The sequence below is a fragment of the Syngnathus floridae genome, chromosome 10 (genome assembly GCF_059516105.1).
Source record: "Syngnathus floridae isolate MCC-2025c chromosome 10, RoL_Sflo_1.0, whole genome shotgun sequence".
Lineage (NCBI taxonomy): Eukaryota > Metazoa > Chordata > Actinopteri > Syngnathiformes > Syngnathidae > Syngnathus > Syngnathus floridae.
The window spans coordinates 4129281-4146475 of NC_142422.1; the positions used below are offsets into that span (position 1 = coordinate 4129281).

Consider the following 17195-nt stretch of genomic DNA (forward strand, 5'->3'; position numbering starts at 1 on the left):
CGTAGGAATTCCCATAAAAGATGGGTTTGAACATTTTGCCATTAAGTTGGATTTTAACTGACTCGTTGGGAATTCAAATGCGTTTCACTATTGTCATTGGGAATAACGCAATTGCATTGTGTCATCAATAATTACAATAAAAGAGAGATTTTAACATTTTGTGATTGAAAGTATCATAACATACGCCTTGGAACGTTGAATCATTTAAATGCATTTCTACATGGTGTCATCAGAAATGACCATAAATGGAGCATTTCGTCACCCATATTACCATAACATACAATTTAGCATGCATGGAGTCAATTGGGATAAAAATGCATATAGTGTGTCATTGAGTGTTTGGGTTTGCATTGTGCCACCATAAAAGTTGACTTAACGCATGTGATATTGGTAATTTCCATAACATGCATTTCATTCGGAATTAAAATGCATTTTAACACTGTGCCAAGATAGATGAGTCAATAGTACGTCATTTTCTAATTAAAATGAATTTAACATTTGGAATCAAAATGCATTTTAACATTCAGCAATGAAGGATTTTAAGATGGCGTCACGTGCTGTTACCATGCGTTTTACATTGGGTATTAAAATGTAACATTAAACCCTCATTAGGAATTTTAAACGTTTTTATAACAATTTGTCATTAGGAAATAAACGGTGCACATATGTTTACATACCCTGGCAAATTTTCAAGATACCATTCTTCAAAGTAAATATGAATCAGGCGAAACATATTTATTTTATTTTTAATAGGAATCAAGTTTAACTGTAATTCGTGGCAGAAAAACACAATCATTAACTAAAACATACCTAGAAAGAAAATAAAGATATAATCACTGTTACTAGTCATATTTTTCCTTTAAAAAAATATTATTTCACAAATTCTGCCAGGGTATGTCAACTAATGAGCACAGATGGAGTTTAACATTGTGTCATTTTAACACTTTATCATTGGCAACAGTGACAATAATTGGGAGTAACAATGACAAAAGATGCATCTGTAACAATAATAATAATTACGCGACAACGTTATGTCATAAGAAATTGAAATTCATTTTGAAATTGTGCCATTACAAAGATGGATTTTAAGATTTTATCAATGGGAATTTGCCAATGGAAAATTTCCCCAAATAATATAATTAGCCCGAAAACGGGCATCACGACAGCGTCAATGAAATAAAGAGCTAACAATTGTAAAGATTGTTTTTTATTATTATTAATAATAATATTATATATTGACCAGCAAAAGTGTGCAAATACTCATCAATTTCTTACTGTAACAGCGAGTGGGTATAATTTTACATGCACATATGCTTCCACTATACATTATGTACATACATTGCGTTCACATTCTGAACGTTTCAAATACCACGATTACAAACGTCATTTATATAAATACACATCCACGACGATTAAAAGCGGAAATAATAACATTCAATAAGTTAGCCTATTATAGAGGGTCCCGTTTCTTCTCACAGTCGGCTGAGATGGAGAGTCCACTAAGTCTCATGTGAAAGCGAAGTTTCCAGACAGCTCCCGGATCCTGTTCTCACGGCTCATTTTTTTCAGTTTCATCCTCCTGTTCTGGAACCAGATTTTCACTTGCCTGTCGGTGAGGTGCACGCTGCGGCTGATCTCCAGGCGCCGCTCCCTGGTCAGGTACATGTTGAACAAGAACTCCTTCTCCAGCTCCAGAGTTTGATGTTTGGTGTATGGACAGCGCTTTTTTCTGCCGCTCTTGGCGGTCAGCCAGTTCGCTGGACTCTCCATTTTGCCAGCATCTGTAAAAATTCCACGCACGATGAGGCAACAGGTGTGGACGAGCATGACCAAAAAAAAAAAAAAAAAAAGGTCATTTTTGAATAGAAAGACGCATGCATGACGTTATTTCCTGGTCCGATTATTGTGTATGTACTGTAAATGTTACATACACGCACAAAAAATCAATATTTTACACGCCCTTTAATGATAGCTGTTTCATTTTCATCTGTCTACATAGATCCAAATGATGCCACATCATACCCCCCCCCCCGTATCAAATCTCTGATACGCATACGCCCATGCATGCAAACGCTTCTTTTATTAAGACATAAAACACAAATGGATGTAGGCTAGGCAAGCCACAAGATTAATGTGATACAAGAGGACTTTGTGTGTTTATTTGTCTTGTGGGTGTTGCAAAAATGTGGCTGGTTTTTTTAATTCTGTTGCAGTACAAATTCCCATTAAACTTGATGCACATGCTTAATATTCACAGTGGGTATTTTTACACCTGCATTATTTACTCAATCGTTGTAGCATGACCACAAGCTTGCAAATTAATATTCATTTCATAAATAATTCAGATAAAGCACATGCATGTACTGCACCTTTTAAGGGTTTTTCTTCACACTCCACACCACAAGCATCTGCAGGCTCCGGGGACGACGACGATCCATCGGATGACAGCCGGCTGTCTTCGTCTCGAGCTGGGGCGCAGGGCTCGGACGCGGGCGCCTCCTCGTGGCTCTCCCGCTTCCCGGAGACAGCGGCTACAGCGGGTGGAGCCGGCTGCGCGGGCGCACGGGGAGGTCGCTGCGGTGGGAAGTTATTCACGCTCGGTTGGGCTTGGTGGTAAAGCTTGGAGGAGGCGTAGGTCTGCGATAAGCGGAAGTAGCCGGGGACCGGCACGGTGCTGCTGCCTGTGGGTGGACACGACGCTCCGGAGAAGGAGATGTCCTCCACCGTGGCTCCTTTGGGGCATTTGTCAGATTCGTAGAGGCAATAAGCGCTCTCCTCCTTTATGGCGGCGGAGAAGGAGCACTGCTGGCTCAGATGTTGCCCACCAGGCTGCTCGACTCTGCAGGAGCGAGACGCCTCCAGCCACGTCTCCATACCAGGAGCATAGGGCGCGGATGGCGGTGCGCTCCCCTCAGTGCGCTTCGCGATCCCGGGGAAGCAAGAGGAACCAGCGGGGAGTCCGTACGAGTATTCCGGGGGCAAATACACGCCGTTGCTGTGATAATACGAGCCGGCATCGCCCCTTACGTTGATTAGCGAGTCCACAAAAAAAGGGTTGGCAGCCTGGTTGTTGGGGCATGTCATGGCTGTGCTAAGGTGAAGATCGCCCAATCTGCCCGACATTTCTTGTGCAAAACATTGCTGAATAATTAGTGATACTCACGCTTCTCACTGTAGCCCGCAGCCAATTAAAAGAGCAGGCAGCTTACAGACTCCTCCCAGTCCGAGCAGCCTGCTCCAGGGTCGTATATTTTGGTTTAGGTTAAGTCAGGAAAAGTGCAAAAAAAAAAGTGTGTGTGGAGGAAGGGGGGGGGGGGGGGGTGCACATGCGTAAATGGGATTATGGGTAAAATATCATTTCAATGAGAGGATGTTGAACCCTGAGTATATTCTCGGAGCATGCAAAGGGAAATTTAGCAAGTGAGGCAGTTGAAAGCTGCAAGCAGTCTTGTGCAATGTATTACTTTATGACCGCTTTTACAGCATTGTAAAGAAAAGGAGCAGTAAAGGTGCATCACGGTGCATCATACTTCCAAAAGGTCCTCAAAGTCTTCCACAGGGGACTCTTGACCCCTTTTTCTGTGGCGCGCTCATCATTTTTTGACGCTTTCACTGCTACATTTGGCCTCACCGATTCAACATGTGCTTTTATTAGTGGAGGAAAATTAATCGGACAATTTCACTGCTTTGTGAACACTTTTTAATGACGCACATTAGTTCCGTTGATAATTAATAAAGCCAATGACAACCAAAAATTGTTGAAAATACATAACACGTCTTTATTCATATGCGGCATATTTCGTTGACGTTAAAACGAATTATATTAAATATTAATGCATCCATGTTAAATATTTAATGTGTCCATGCAATTTTACTTTGACGTTATATTATGTTTCATATATATTTCGTTTAAAATCTGGCGTATCCACGCTACTCTTTACAAACCTCTTAAACAAAATTAAGAAAGTATTACGAAAGATACTTCTGAAAAGGTTTTACTAGTAACATTTGTTTTTTTGGGTGATTTTTCCATCTACTTAATTTTTTAAAATAACTATTGTGTGTTATATACAACCGTAATTCATACTTTATTTTAAAAAAATAGGAGTTTGCGGTAAATTATGGAACAAAACCGTGCGTACTAAATAAGAAAAAAATCCGCCAAAAGAAACCAAATGTGATTTGTGTTGGTTTTAGTTTTTAAAAACTGGGTCAATTATTTCGACTATATATGTGTTGATTTTGTTTTACTATGGTGTATTGAGTGTTACGAAATTCTATTTCGTAACATTATAGTTTACATAGTTTGGGGGGTAATAAAATTGAAAAATGGGAAGAAACGTGCCTAGTTAAAAAAATACATATAAAATTAGACGAAACAAACGTCTTATTTTGTTTCATTATTGCGCTATTTTGAAACTAGTTGCCAAGCATTTAAAAAAGGGTGTTTTGATTTATTTTGGTAGAGATCCAACAAATTCCGCCAAAGTGAGCAAACGTAAGAACACAAAATGTAATTAAACCAAATTTGCGCCTTGGCGCACTTGCATACGTGTATATTCTTATTCCTTTTTAATCGGGAGTTGTTAAAGTGATGGATGATGACCTTTTGATGTTATCTCTTACATTTTCCTCTTTCCAGTCATTACAAGTCTGTTAAATTTGTCTTGAGTTGCCAGACAAATAAATGCCAACAGACAGATATTAATAATGATATCACTTACAAGTAACATGAAAATTAACAATACAAACCCAAAGCAGGACTTTTTTGTGTGTGTGTTTGAGGTTATAAGTGAAAAATTGGATGTTTTTAACGATGCCATAACTTTTGCACAATCTCGAGCCACAATCTGATACAATTAACCCGATAATATTTTATTGCATGATAACATTGTCGACCAACTTGAGTGCCTCCATTGTGTTTTTCAAGATAATCAAAGTGAACAGTCAGGGAGAAACACACACATCGTTATCATATCATGCTTACCTGAAAGATTGAACCCCTGAACCAGCGTCTTTAATCGGAAAGAATCAAACGGCATTGACATTGATCGGTGGAGCGCCCTCCTGTGGACAAAAGCAGCAAGGCCTTCAACTGCGCCACAACACTCAAACTGGGGGTAAAAAAAAAACAATCCAGAATATTCCTGCAACAGCCTGGCGTGCCGATGCTGCACCAAGGAGAGCCGCAGCCTTCAATGGTGCAGCACCTCTTGTTTTGCTAGCCTCCTTATAGTCGCAGTTAATAACCTTGGTTCTCAGACACTTTATTGCACTCCACTCCAAATGCTCCAGACGAGTCCGCCTTTTTTATGGCCAAGTTACTGGAGCAACTGGGAGGATGTGCAGCAATCAAAGCGGAATTCCTGGGACTCTCACAGGATGTACGGTATAAGGAAGCCATATTATCTAATGGCAGGTCATTCAAGCTCTTTTTAGAAGCTTGGTTCAGGGGGTAAAGACGAATTTTGGGGTAAACAAATGTCTATATTTACTATTTCTACTACACGCTGCTGGTGAAATAAACCCTTAGATGAATAGTGGTAAATTGGAGAAATTAGAGCATAAGAAATTTTGAATGTTTAGATGGAAACTTCCAAAATGACAGAAACAGACTTTCTATTTATCACTAAAACGTGGGGGATTTTTTTTTTTCCGTCGCCTAACAGGCATGTAGGGTTAGAAATGAGGCGGCAGGAAACGAGCCGGCTCTTTGTAATGGATATCAAATTAAAAGCTGCAGCAGATCCTGTTACTGAGGCTCTGGAGAAGACAGGTTTTGCGTACGAACAATACGTGCCACAATATAAAACAAAAATAAAGGGTTTAGTTTCACTACCGGGATTTTGAGGGGGATTTTTTTTTATATTACCGGTTTACAATTCGGATCATGGAAGCGCTGAAGGACATGTTAAATATGATTGAATATGTCACAGCACACTAAAACACATAAACAGCACCCAAAAAAAATCACCTCCAGCCATTGCACAATATGCAATATATATATTTGCACAATATAATATTAAAAGTACGCATAAAACGATTCCAGTCTGTGCGTGCGAGCGTGTAAATGTGAGCATACAAATTGGGGGATGAACATAAGAGCATTTTTGTCACAACAAAACAAATAATAATTATTATAATAATTATAATAATAGAGAAAGGGACGTTTAATGACACATCATTTGGACTTTTGAAGAGTTCCCAATGGCGTGCAGGTGTTTGACATATATATAGTCCATGTTTTATAGCAGGGGGTTGCTGGTGTAGTACTGTAAACGGTCCCTGTTGAGTTTCTTCTCCTTCATCCTCCTGTTCTGAAACCAGATTTTCACCTGTCGGTCAGTCAAGTTGAGCATCCGGGAAAGCTGCAGCCGCTTCTCCTTGTTGATGTAAACGCTGAAGAAAAACTCCCTCTCCAGCTCTCTGATTTGATACTTGGAGTATGGACATCTCTTCTTGCGCGTCTTCTGGACACCTAATCGTAATCATAAAGATCATATTAATTTGATATTTATAAGTGGGTCAAGATGGGAGGATTACGCACAATGAGCTAAGGGTTCAAGTGCTTCCATCCTCTCAAGGCCTTTGCGCTTAAACACTAATATGAGGTATTAAAAATCATTTTTAAACAATCATGTAAGTCAAGAGGACTTTTGGAGGCAGCAGTATCAAGTGCAGTTTTTATAGTCCGCTTCGGATTTCACTGGGCTGCACGTAAAGTGTTGCATTCGGGCTCCGTTGGTTAGGCCAGCTGCATATTAAATGCCTGGAAACTCAGTAAATTTGTACACATATTGCTCATTAAATTATAAACAGCTCTTAAAGGCAGAGCCTTGAAAGTTGGATGAAACGCTTCGCTGGCGTTTCGTATTGTTGATACGGAGAGCGGAAGGGGGTCAAGTTTAAAACTGAATTCGTTGTTTAAGTAGCTAATTAAAAGCTACGTGAGATTCGGAAGGATAATTTGAAAGAAAAGTGAGTGTTATGGGAAGTAAAAGTAAAGATCGGAGTTTATTTGCCTGTAAAATAGAGATTTAAATTGTTTGTGCGTAAAATACTGAAAACTAAATCACGGTGGTCGCTAGTTTCTATATTGCTGATATTACGAAGCGCTTACAGTTTAAGTTCATTAAAATAGAAAAATACCCAAATTGAGCATTGCGCTCATGTTTTCAACATGGAAAAAAAACGCTCATAGTAAAGGTTATGTTTAAAGTAGGGTTTATGCGTATTTTTCAAATTGTTGATAAGTATATTTGATTAACCGTGAATAAAAATTGGAAACGTATTCCATGGATATTTGCGGTTAAAATGAACATTTCAGTTATTGTTCAAAGTGCGAAAAGAATCAAAAATGCTTTTGAAATAGTTGATCATGAAAAACCACAAAAAGGTTGCGGAAGTGCGGATTATTGACTGAGTCAATGTTTGTTGTTGAATATTAAAACGTCAGATTGTTAAAAGTCTACAATGCAGCAAACGGTTAATAATAAAAATAAGTCAAATGCGAAATCTGTGCAGGATCCAAAAAAGGGAATAGCCTCTCTTGACTTTAAACCCCTCACGGCCAATTTCAAGCCCAAGCACGTGATCTTGTCGTTTATAATATACTTTTTTGTCAGGCTAAATCTCGTGGCCCTCCATAAACCTTCAGAACCATAAACCTTAAAAAGAGCTTATAAAGCGTCTTTTATAAGAGCGAGCAGAGAGTGACACCATGGTCCATACTCACCGCCTCCTTTTCCGCTCCTGTCCTCGCCGAGGCCGGGAGACGACTTGGGGCTGCAGCTTTCCGCTGTGTCCGAGCCTGGAGCTTGAGGAGCCGGCGCAGGACTCGACTTGACCGCGCCTAGCCTGTCCTGCCCCGTTGTGGCTCCATGCTCCTGGCCGCCGTAAGTCGAGTCGAAGAACTGATCGAAAGCCTGCGGCAGGACTCCGTTCCTTGCCGCGGCGCCGCCGTGGAAGCCTCCAGGCGCAACGGTGGAACCCGAGGACGAAACGCCTTTCCCCGGCAGGTCTCCGCCGCGGGGGGTCGGGCTGGTCCAACTGTCGTCCGCGTAGCAGTGCGCAAGACTCCCCCTGCCGTGGTGCCATTTGGCCGCGCCGTCTACCGCATAGTCTCTGAACGCCACATCTCTCACGGACGGAACCTGAGGAAGAGCCGATGACTGGTAGGAGTAAGCCACCGGGCAGGAGGGCTGACCCTGGGCCAGATAGTGCGGCAGAGCCGTGAAGTCCGCTCCGGGGACGTAGTAAGTGCAGCTGGGTAGATACATATTGGAAGCATCCAAATCCATATTCGACCGTCCTCCTCAGCACGGGGTCATCCTGCTGACTGAGTGAGCTGCAGTGACTTTAGTGAGGCGCACTGAGCCCTGCACGTCGTGAGCTGACGTGCGTGAGTGAGATCCATGTCGATCCCGAGCCATGTGACCACTGGCACTACATGACACACGCCTCAATGGGCCCGCAGGAGCTTGTGAGTCAATGGCTCCCCGCTATAAAGTCAACCTTTGGCTGCAAAGCCAGGGGAAAAATACACGTGGAGGAGGGGGAAAATTGCATCTCTTCAACGCATGCTATTTTCAAAGTACTTTTCTCCAAGTCAAACCTTGTTCGAGGTTCTACCAAACAAGAAGAGGCTTTATAGTCCGTGCATGTCAGGTGAATGTGTCTCATGAAAGTTAATGACTTTTTGATTTTTCAATAATATTTTGAAAGTATCATTTTTAACGGTATTTGAAATAACAATGACCAATTGCTATTTTTTTTCGTCCAGGTAACCGGCCTGTTCTTGTTTCTTAATTTTTTTTCTCCAAATTTTCCGAAAATGTTACACAAATGCAATCAGGCTAACATTATGCTAACTACTAAAACCGATTTTAACATTGTGTTAAGATTGTCCGTCAATGCAAAGGCGCATGTGCAAATGTTATGTTTATGTAAATATGCATCCACGTGACACTGCAATGAATGCGACAACTGATCGTGACGTCACGATCAGTTGTCGCAAACTGACGTTTTCATTCACAAAATTTAACCTGCATGAGTTGAAATTGTTTGCAAGGCCTAGTTGGTGAATTATGTTCATAAGAAACAATTAGGCAATAAAAAAAAAAAACATTACAGAAAAATCATGTTGTGTCTGGAGGGCAAACATTCCTCTGTGCGAATTTGAATGGAGTTAACTAGGGCTGCATTATGTAAATAGATACTTTTGTATATTAAGGGTAAATAAATGGTTGTAAATTGACCCTTATTAGTTTGTTATCACGTCGTTAACATTTACATTGATGTGCTATTTACCAAATAATGAGCCCAGGGAAAATAACTAAGACGTGGCAGTACCCTTTCCTGCCACACAGTGAGTCTCCACCACAATTTATGGTTTGGAAACCTCCTGCATGCCATCAGTTATAAACAATTTATAGTGTCACAGAGGCTTTTGTGAGAGTGGTTCCCAAAGTTCTCTGATATCTGTGTCTTATTTAAAAGGTTTTTGGGCTAGAAACCAACGCTGAAGGATCATATTTTATTTGTTACATGACACTATACCGCAAATAATATAAATGTTGGTTAAATTGTGTACAGTAATCTTGTAGATTAGCACAGAAATGCACAGGGATTATCCTGCCACTTTGCAATCAGATTATTTGTTTTTACAAAGCATATAAAGGTCGGATATTTTTTTTTACAAGTTCTAAAAATTGTCAAAAGGACAATTATAAAACAGGTGCACTACTGACCCCCCCCCTTTTAAAAAAAAAATCTCAAGTGGGTTTGTACTGTAATGCGAGACCCTATGCCAAAAATAAATCAAGGCAGAAATGTCAAAAAGGGCTGCGATGATGAAGAAAATTTGTTTTCATTGCCCATTACAGTTTTAGTTGCCCTCAGAGTCATTTAAAACCATTTTGTACATCCATAATTCCCTCTGCAATATTGTTTTTCATTTTTAGAATCATATTGATGGATTGCTTGATTTGAAATCAATTGTCAGTTTAAATTCATAAAATAGTTGCAAACTATTGTACAAGTAATATAATCATGTATATTTTTAAAAAGGAGTTTGTCAACAAACTTTTATAGGATCACAAATTTGCAAAGTATTTTTGTATGCTTCTGCTTGAAATGCATCATCGAGAAAGTTGAAAAGTGTGCTATCCACGCAAATCATTTCCAGACTTTCTTCTTTCCAGACTACATAAGATGAGGTAGTGGGCCGGATCTGGGTACCGGGCCTCGAGTTTGACACCTCGGGGATAGCTGGAGAACAAAAATGAAGTGTTTGATGGAAACAAAAACGTTATTAAGTAGGGAGATGACGTTCCTAATCTGCTGACATCCCCTATAGTGGGTGTGCACACTTATGCAATATCACCACTGTTGTTTATTTGACTTCCCATCCTGATTTTTCTTTTCCAATTAGGTTCCACATGTAGTTGACACTATTGGTGGGGAAAATTTTGAAATTATGTATCTTCAAACAGGGGTGTGTCGACTTTTCATATCCAGGGAAGCCCCAAAGGATGCACACACCTCAGTGATCACACTTTTCAAAGTATATAAATACACGTTATTTTCCCCCTTCCACATTGCCAAAGTCTCGATGCTGACCCGGCTTGAAAAACTGCAAACCTAAATGGCATGTGGTGTTTTTCCACACCGACAGTCCAACCCCACCCACACTCAAAGCATTTTCTGCCTCTGGCTTCACTGATGAAATAGTAAAGATGAGGTTACCATGGCAACGCGGGAAAAACAGAAGTATACATGTCGCGTTACAATTCCAAACTCTTAAATTTAATGTGAGTACGCTACAGTTTTAACTATTTCAAAGCTGTTTTGATGGATTTTTAAAAAAAATATGGTATGCTTTGGATCAAGCCAAGTTTATTGTTGACTTTCAAGATGCTAAAAGGTACTCACTGCACTATTTTAAATATTTTTTATTTGACATTCATGCATGAATAGTATAAAGACTTTTCTTGTCTTTTTTTAAAATGTTTCAGTACAATGCTTTGAAGCTTTTAAGATTATAATCGATGATTTTTATTATTTTTACGATACAACTGCTGTGCTCATTAATTCTATTAAGTTTGCATGTAAATGCATCTCTATGACTACATTTGTCAGTAAGTGTAATTTATTTTCATAAGTGGCCACATGTGCCACATATATCATACAGAGAGCTCTGGCGTAGACATTTTTTAAATGTTCTGTACAGGCTGATTTACTGCTCACACACCAACTTTCTTTCTTTCCTCCATTGAAAATGAAAACACATTTTGGTCATTCTTCTATGATTCTCATTCATCTGTAAAAAAGTCAACGCTTCCAGAGTGGCAAGCTGGTGGCGTGTTTGGCCCATCGAAAGAGGTTTTCAAATAAATATTTTGGGTTAACCAGACACTCATAATGTGTGTTATTGCATTAATCCCAGAGAGGCGCTTTCACTGGGAGGGAAGTCATAATAAAAACATGTCTGCCGTGAAGTAAAAGCCACACTTCCCTCCAAGCCTGCACTTAAGATGATGACCAAAAGCAACAAGTAAACAATTATACTTGCTGTGCTGACTTTTGAGTTATGGAACAGATTTGTTTTTGCAGATGGAAAGAAGCCCATGACAATGAAAAAAATTAATTATTTGAGGATTGATGATTTGGTTAGGTTCAGTTTGATGTCCTTTCACCAAATGGAGGATGTGAAAATAAGAGATTAAATAATTATAATTAATAATTATAATTATAATTAATTATAATAAATTATAGCTCAAATTTGCCTATGTTGAATTGGAGTTATTCATGAAGAAAATTATATCAAATATATTCTTAATTTTTTTCAAGTGTGCGATAACATTTGGATTCGAATGCTATCTTGTTAGAGAATATTTTTATGGTGAATATTAAGTTTGTGGCCTTTATTACGTTTATTAAAAAAAATAAGCCTCCTTTTTTTTTAATATGAGTGCAAGATCATTTTAAGGTTAAGATTGTTTTTGCACACAGTAGTTGTGAAAAGCAGAGATTTAGTGTTTTCGAAAGGTCAAGTTGCCAAGTTTGCTAAATCACAAGTTAAGGAAGCATTTGTACATGAGCACATGATGAAAAGTTTTTTTTTTTGTTCTGTTGAATTCAGTACACATAATTATGGATATTTCATGCAAAGTGTAGTCCAAACTGCAACTCAAAAAAACGTATGTGGATCTCGACTTTGTTCTAATAGTCTTGCAAAACTTAAAATGCGCAAAAGTTCACAATCATACCTTGCTGATTTCAAATCATTTATCAAAAGAAGATATTGTCAAAGTGCAAGTCCATGGATAATGCAGTTTGGAAAATGGATGTATAGGTAACAGACACCTCATGCTTTTTTTACAGACAATTTAGCATCTTTACCGTTAGGGGGCGCAATGACACCAAATTAGAGACAGAATGAGGTCTGTAAGCTTCATGGAACCAAATCAAAACAAAGCCTTAGCCGTTGAGAAAGCAAAATGTCATGGAAGTCATAGGTAATGAGAAAATTCATTCAATCAATACAAGATAGTTCATATATTTGATTTATAGAATTATGTGTTTTATCCGTGAATAACTGGGTTGCAATGTCAAGGTCCATCTTGAGCTTTTATTTCATAGAATACGTTTTCAGTCAGTTAAATGTCATTTTTTAAGATTTAAATACGTTCAATAAGAAGAAAAAAAACCTTACCTTGTTCGAAGCCGTCGTATGCTGGGCCCATTAAGGAAAATGAACACTAATAAAAACAAATGATAATGAACCTTCAAAACATGTTAAATCGCAACATTACATTTACACCAAAATTCCAATATTTTTGACTCGATTATCACCTTAATTTTTATTCGCTATTATTATTGAGAACCTTTACTTAAGGCTTGCCTTTACTTTTTATAATATATGACGTTTAACAACAAATGCAGAAGTCTACCCATAATAGCAGACGCTGTAACGACAGACTTTGTCCACTAGATGGATACAAACTCTACATAGCCTCAACAGCTAAAAGTCAATTAATAACAATAGTTTTTTGTTTTCTTTTGTTGAGATAAAATATGTACTAGGTCTTACCTTAAAACTTTTTTCGACTTTTTTCGGCGGCAACTTCCGCCTTCGTCAGACTTTCTGACTTCGTCACACTTCCGCTTTTCTAACACTTCCGGCTACGTCATACTTCATGACGAAAGCGGAAGTTGCCGCCGAAAATGTCTAAAAAAGTTTTAAGGTAAAACCTACATATTTTGTCTGAACAAAATAAAATAAAATGATATTAGTAATGAAAACATAATGAACACAATCCAACAATTAATGACAAGTTGAACGACTCTAACGTCAGTGAACAATATCCCAATATTAATTTAAAAGAGGACGAGAATCACACATGCGCTTTTAAAGCAACTTTATTGACATTTTCATTTGGCTGTGTCTCCAAAATATTTACAAATTTAAATACGTCCACACGATATTATTCTTTCTGGATATTTTTTCATTTAAAATCACAATTGACAGACAAGAGAAATACACAGTGACAACCACGTCAGACACGTTATATGTCAAACGACTGAAAAAGTCCAATTTTTATTGAATGGTATAAATCTGAAAAAATAAAAGGGATGATATCTATGAGGTATCAAAACGAGGTGACAATAGGTGCGACATGAAGGACTTGAATCACCCCGTTCGGTAATTGTAAACATCAAATGCAACCACTTTATTAGGAACTGTAATAGTTTTATTTGATTGGTGCGTCATTTCTTCATTTCGGCTGGAAAAAGTTGATTTATATGGAGCTTTTTTGTGATCAACCCAAAAAGACATGTCGCTGCTTCATAAATTAACACCGATAATTTTACAAAACTCCACATGCTTGTGTTTGTAATTGGAGTTTTTTTGTGAAAATTAATGAAGACGAATATGCGTGGGAAGCAGTAATGAGAGCGGAAAAGAATCGCACACACTTGTCGCGAACAGTTCCGACTTTCTGTCAACGCGCTGCGTGGACTGCTTCCAATTAAAACGCGAGGAAAGGAGCAAGAAAGGTGAAAGGAGGCACTCTGGCGACAAAAGTGAAGGTAATAAATTATAGGAGAGTTTATTTGTGATCAAGGCACGTTTGTGTCCATTCCTGTTCCCCCCTCACCTCCCCAAAAACAAAATCAACGAGAACCTAGCAGGAGCTCTTAAATTTATTGACGATTTTCTTCTCTTTTACGCGCCGGTTTTGAAACCAGATGGTCACTTGTCTTTCTGTCAGGTTGGTGTGCGCAGATATTCTCCTGCGCTTGTCCTTGGTGATGAATTTATTGGTGGCGTATTCCCTTTCCAGTTCTTTGAGCTGCACCTTGGTGTATGGGACGCGCTTCTTCCTGCCACGGCGCACTTGGCTGTCCCCGCTACCACCACATGTGTTGTCTGCTGCGTGTTTGGAGGAGATGCAACGTGTCACTTTCAACTCTTTACGCACACTCAATGTAGGAAAATGGAATAAAAACACATGTGGTGCTTTCAATATTTGTCTGCATTCATAACGCTTTGAATCAGATGAATTGTGTGCGAGTGAAGAGAAATGTGCTGCGGTAACGTGCTGAAAAAAATATAATAAATATTTGCTTGTTTACTGCAATTCAATAAAATAAAATATTCAATATTTTAATTGAATATTTCAAATATGTCATATATATGTCAAATATGTCATATTATTGTGGGGGAAATACGTGGTATTTGATGCATGTTTTTAATAAATACATTATTATAAATTTTCCATTACAAATTATATATATATATTCTGAACCTTTTCCTATATATTTCAAAGTTAAAATCGACAGATGCCATTCTGGGGGAAGGAATTGTGATCATAGGAACAGATATTTCAATAATATAATATTTTGTTTTGTTGTTATACTGACGGGTGAATTTTCGTATAGGTAAAACACGACATTTAATTAAATGCATTTCATGTGGAGGTGCATGGGCGTTATCCTCTTAAACTCAATTGGGGGGAAAAATAAAACTATTTCTTTACGTGTCGTCCATTGCACATTGGAAAATGTATTTTATTTGGACAGGGTAAATTGTCTAAAGACACCAGACTGGAAAATATAAGCGAAAAGCTCTCATTTATCAATTTCTGCGCATCAACATGGAAAACTGTATTGTATACGTAATCCTCACATTAGCCTGGTGGTCCTCTAGCTGAAAAGAAGAGAAAAAATAACCTTCTACTGTATTTTGCATTTTTCAATTACTTTCCAAGCGTAACACACATTACAAACAAGAAAATCGGAAAAAATGAATATGCATGCAGGGCCTTGTATTCTTGTACTTAATGCAAGAGACATGACAAAAATATGCATATTTCTTACCATAACATTCAATATTATGATGAAAACATTGAAGTGTTACCAAAACTGTAAATATGAAAGAATTCACCTTGCAAGGATGACTTCCAGAGAGAATTAGCCTGGGGCTGCTCTTTGGCGCAGTACACTTGTCCACTCCAGCCGTTGGTGGTGATGGACCACGGCTGGTAGGGATCCATGGGCAGGAGGGGGTCATGCCTGGGCTCGGGGGGCGCACTCAGTGTCGGGACCACTGGCACGTCCAAGTAGCTCGCCTGGTAGGGAGTCGGGGAGTAACCCTGGTAGAAGGCGAACTCCTTGGCCCGGCTGGAGAACTCCTCGACGGGCACCGATGAGTCCACGTACTTATCCCCGTACGAGGAGGGCTGCGCGCAGGCCTTGGAGCTGCCGTGGGACACCGGCCTGCACGGATAGTAGCCTCCGCCGCCAAAGTATCCATACGGAAGGGAGGCGTTAGGTGAGCTCTGCGTGGCCGAACAAGGGCTGCACTGCTTGGCCGTTTCCCCGACGCCAGACGCGGGCACGTCGCCGTTGGCGTAGGCGGCGCTGCTCGGAGCCAGCGAGGCGGGATGCGCCAGCAGATTCCTGCACTGGTTGGGCGCAAAGTTCCCCCCGGGGAACGGCGCGTCCTGCATGTTCTTGGCGCGCTCGTCCGCGCTGCTGTCGTAGACGAACATGAGCGGTTCGGCCCAGTGCGAGTGCAGCAGCAATGACGCGGTCATAGCATGTCCCGACACGTGCACGCATGCGGCTCTTTTTCCTCGAACCCCCCTCGAACGAATGCACCCAGACAAGGGACTCTTTGGCAGGGGAACCATACCCTACACGGAACCATCGCGAGGTTATTGGCCCTGGACAGACACGTGATATGCAAAGGAGATGAGCAAGGTCTGCACAGGAGATAATAAGCCACATCAAGCCACACAAACAACATACCCTTTGTGTTTTTTTAGCTTTTAAAATGCGATTAGAGGTCTGCTATGTTATACTAAACAAAATCAAAACTAATGTCTGTATAGTGATGCACAATTGCGCATGCTAAGGCTTCAAAGCATTCTTTAAACACTTAATGAGTCCAAGGTGCAGCGTCTTGCCCCTGTTAAAAAATCCCCACGCAGCTTTTACGCAGACGTCTATCTAATAATTAAATATTAATCATCGTCTTCTCTTGTGAATAAAATATGTCAAGGCCCATTCAATAGAAATAATAATGATAATAAAATGAGATGATGGCGGCATTTGCTTGCAGTAGTCCAAAGACGGGCATGCAGGACGCGGCTGGAGTCCAAGGTCAAGTTGAAAGACAAAAGAACCGCAAACACAATGGAAGAGCATACATAGCAAAGGGAAGCTTTACACAAAAACACAAAACCGCCTGTCAATCAACAATTGCTTCCCCTAAAAAAAGTCAAATAAAAAGAAACAGAATTAGAATTAGCTTTGTTAAGCTCAATATAATATTCAAAAAAGTGTCAGTGTAATATTTCATAGTAGAATTTCACTATGTATTAAATTTTACATTAATTGCAACTTTTAGTGCTTTAGGAAGTGATATTTTTTGTACTAAATCTGAGGCCTTTTCATATATTTTTAATAGAATTTTCCCACCTTTTGGAGGCTGTAAATTTTTATGGGCAGAGTTCATGGCGTATACGTGCAAGTGTACTTTTTTTGCGGAGGGGATAGGCTATTTAATTTCTCTTATAGGGTTAACTTAAAATGTGTGAACATTTATGAAAAAAAAACGTTTTATGCGCACTCACGCGCACGCACGCACGCGCACAAACTATCCATTGTTATATTCAAGTGTTTGC

General features: G+C 39.4%; 3 protein-coding genes across 5 annotated transcripts; all 3 read right to left on the reverse strand.

Annotated features, from left to right (window-relative positions):
* Positions 1 to 1191: 1191 nt before the first annotated feature.
* Positions 1192 to 4974, reverse strand: hoxa10b (homeobox A10b). The gene is made up of 2 exons (XM_088388350.1): positions 2370 to 4974; positions 1192 to 1781 (listed from the first exon to the last, which is right to left on the reverse strand). The coding sequence occupies exons 1-2, from the start codon at positions 3121 to 3123 to the stop codon at positions 1507 to 1509; spliced, it is 1029 nt and encodes a 342-aa protein (XP_088244476.1). The 5' UTR covers positions 3124 to 4974; the 3' UTR covers positions 1192 to 1506.
* Positions 4975 to 5983: 1009 nt separating this feature from the next.
* Positions 5984 to 13158, reverse strand: hoxa11b (homeobox A11b). 2 transcript variants are annotated; one of them, XM_088388368.1, is made up of 4 exons: positions 13094 to 13158; positions 12716 to 12761; positions 7736 to 10269; positions 5984 to 6478 (listed from the first exon to the last, which is right to left on the reverse strand). In XM_088388368.1, the coding sequence occupies exons 3-4, from the start codon at positions 8298 to 8300 to the stop codon at positions 6246 to 6248; spliced, it is 798 nt and encodes a 265-aa protein (XP_088244494.1). In that variant the 5' UTR covers positions 8301 to 10269; positions 12716 to 12761; positions 13094 to 13158; the 3' UTR covers positions 5984 to 6245. The 2 variants fall into 2 exon arrangements, with proteins under 2 accessions (XP_088244494.1, XP_088244495.1); XM_088388369.1 differs by having other exon boundaries at positions 7736 to 8520; positions 13094 to 13148.
* A 302-nt stretch (positions 13159 to 13460) lies between these two features.
* Positions 13461 to 16261, reverse strand: hoxa13b (homeobox A13b). Of its 2 annotated transcripts, none has more exons than XM_088388352.1 (2): positions 15452 to 16261; positions 13461 to 14434 (listed from the first exon to the last, which is right to left on the reverse strand). In XM_088388352.1, exons 1-2 carry the CDS (start codon positions 16197 to 16199, stop codon positions 14190 to 14192), a joined length of 993 nt encoding a protein of 330 aa, XP_088244478.1. In that variant the 5' UTR covers positions 16200 to 16261; the 3' UTR covers positions 13461 to 14189. The 2 variants fall into 2 exon arrangements, with proteins under 2 accessions (XP_088244478.1, XP_088244477.1); XM_088388351.1 differs by having other exon boundaries at positions 13463 to 14437; positions 15452 to 16258.
* Between the last annotated feature and the right edge of the window lie 934 nt (positions 16262 to 17195).

Excerpts from the sequence above, each read along its gene's own strand:
- hoxa10b (XM_088388350.1), bottom strand. The coding sequence starts at position 3,123 with ATGTCGGGCAGATTGGGCGATCTTCACCTTAGCACAGCCATGACATGC. Across the intron at positions 1,782-2,369 it reads TGAAGAAAAACCCTTAAAAG|ATGCTGGCAAAATGGAGAGT; the intron begins GTGCAGTACATG and ends GAATTTTTACAG.
- hoxa11b (XM_088388368.1), bottom strand. The coding sequence starts at position 8,300 with ATGGATTTGGATGCTTCCAATATGTATCTACCCAGCTGCACTTACTAC. Across the intron at positions 6,479-7,735 it reads CAGGAGCGGAAAAGGAGGCG|GTGTCCAGAAGACGCGCAAG; the intron begins GTGAGTATGGAC and ends GATTACGATTAG.
- hoxa13b (XM_088388351.1), bottom strand. The coding sequence starts at position 16,199 with ATGGTTCCCCTGCCAAAGAGTCCCTTGTCTGGGTGCATTCGTTCGAGG. Across the intron at positions 14,438-15,451 it reads CTGGAAGTCATCCTTGCAAG|CAGACAACACATGTGGTGGT; the intron begins GTGAATTCTTTC and ends CCAAACACGCAG.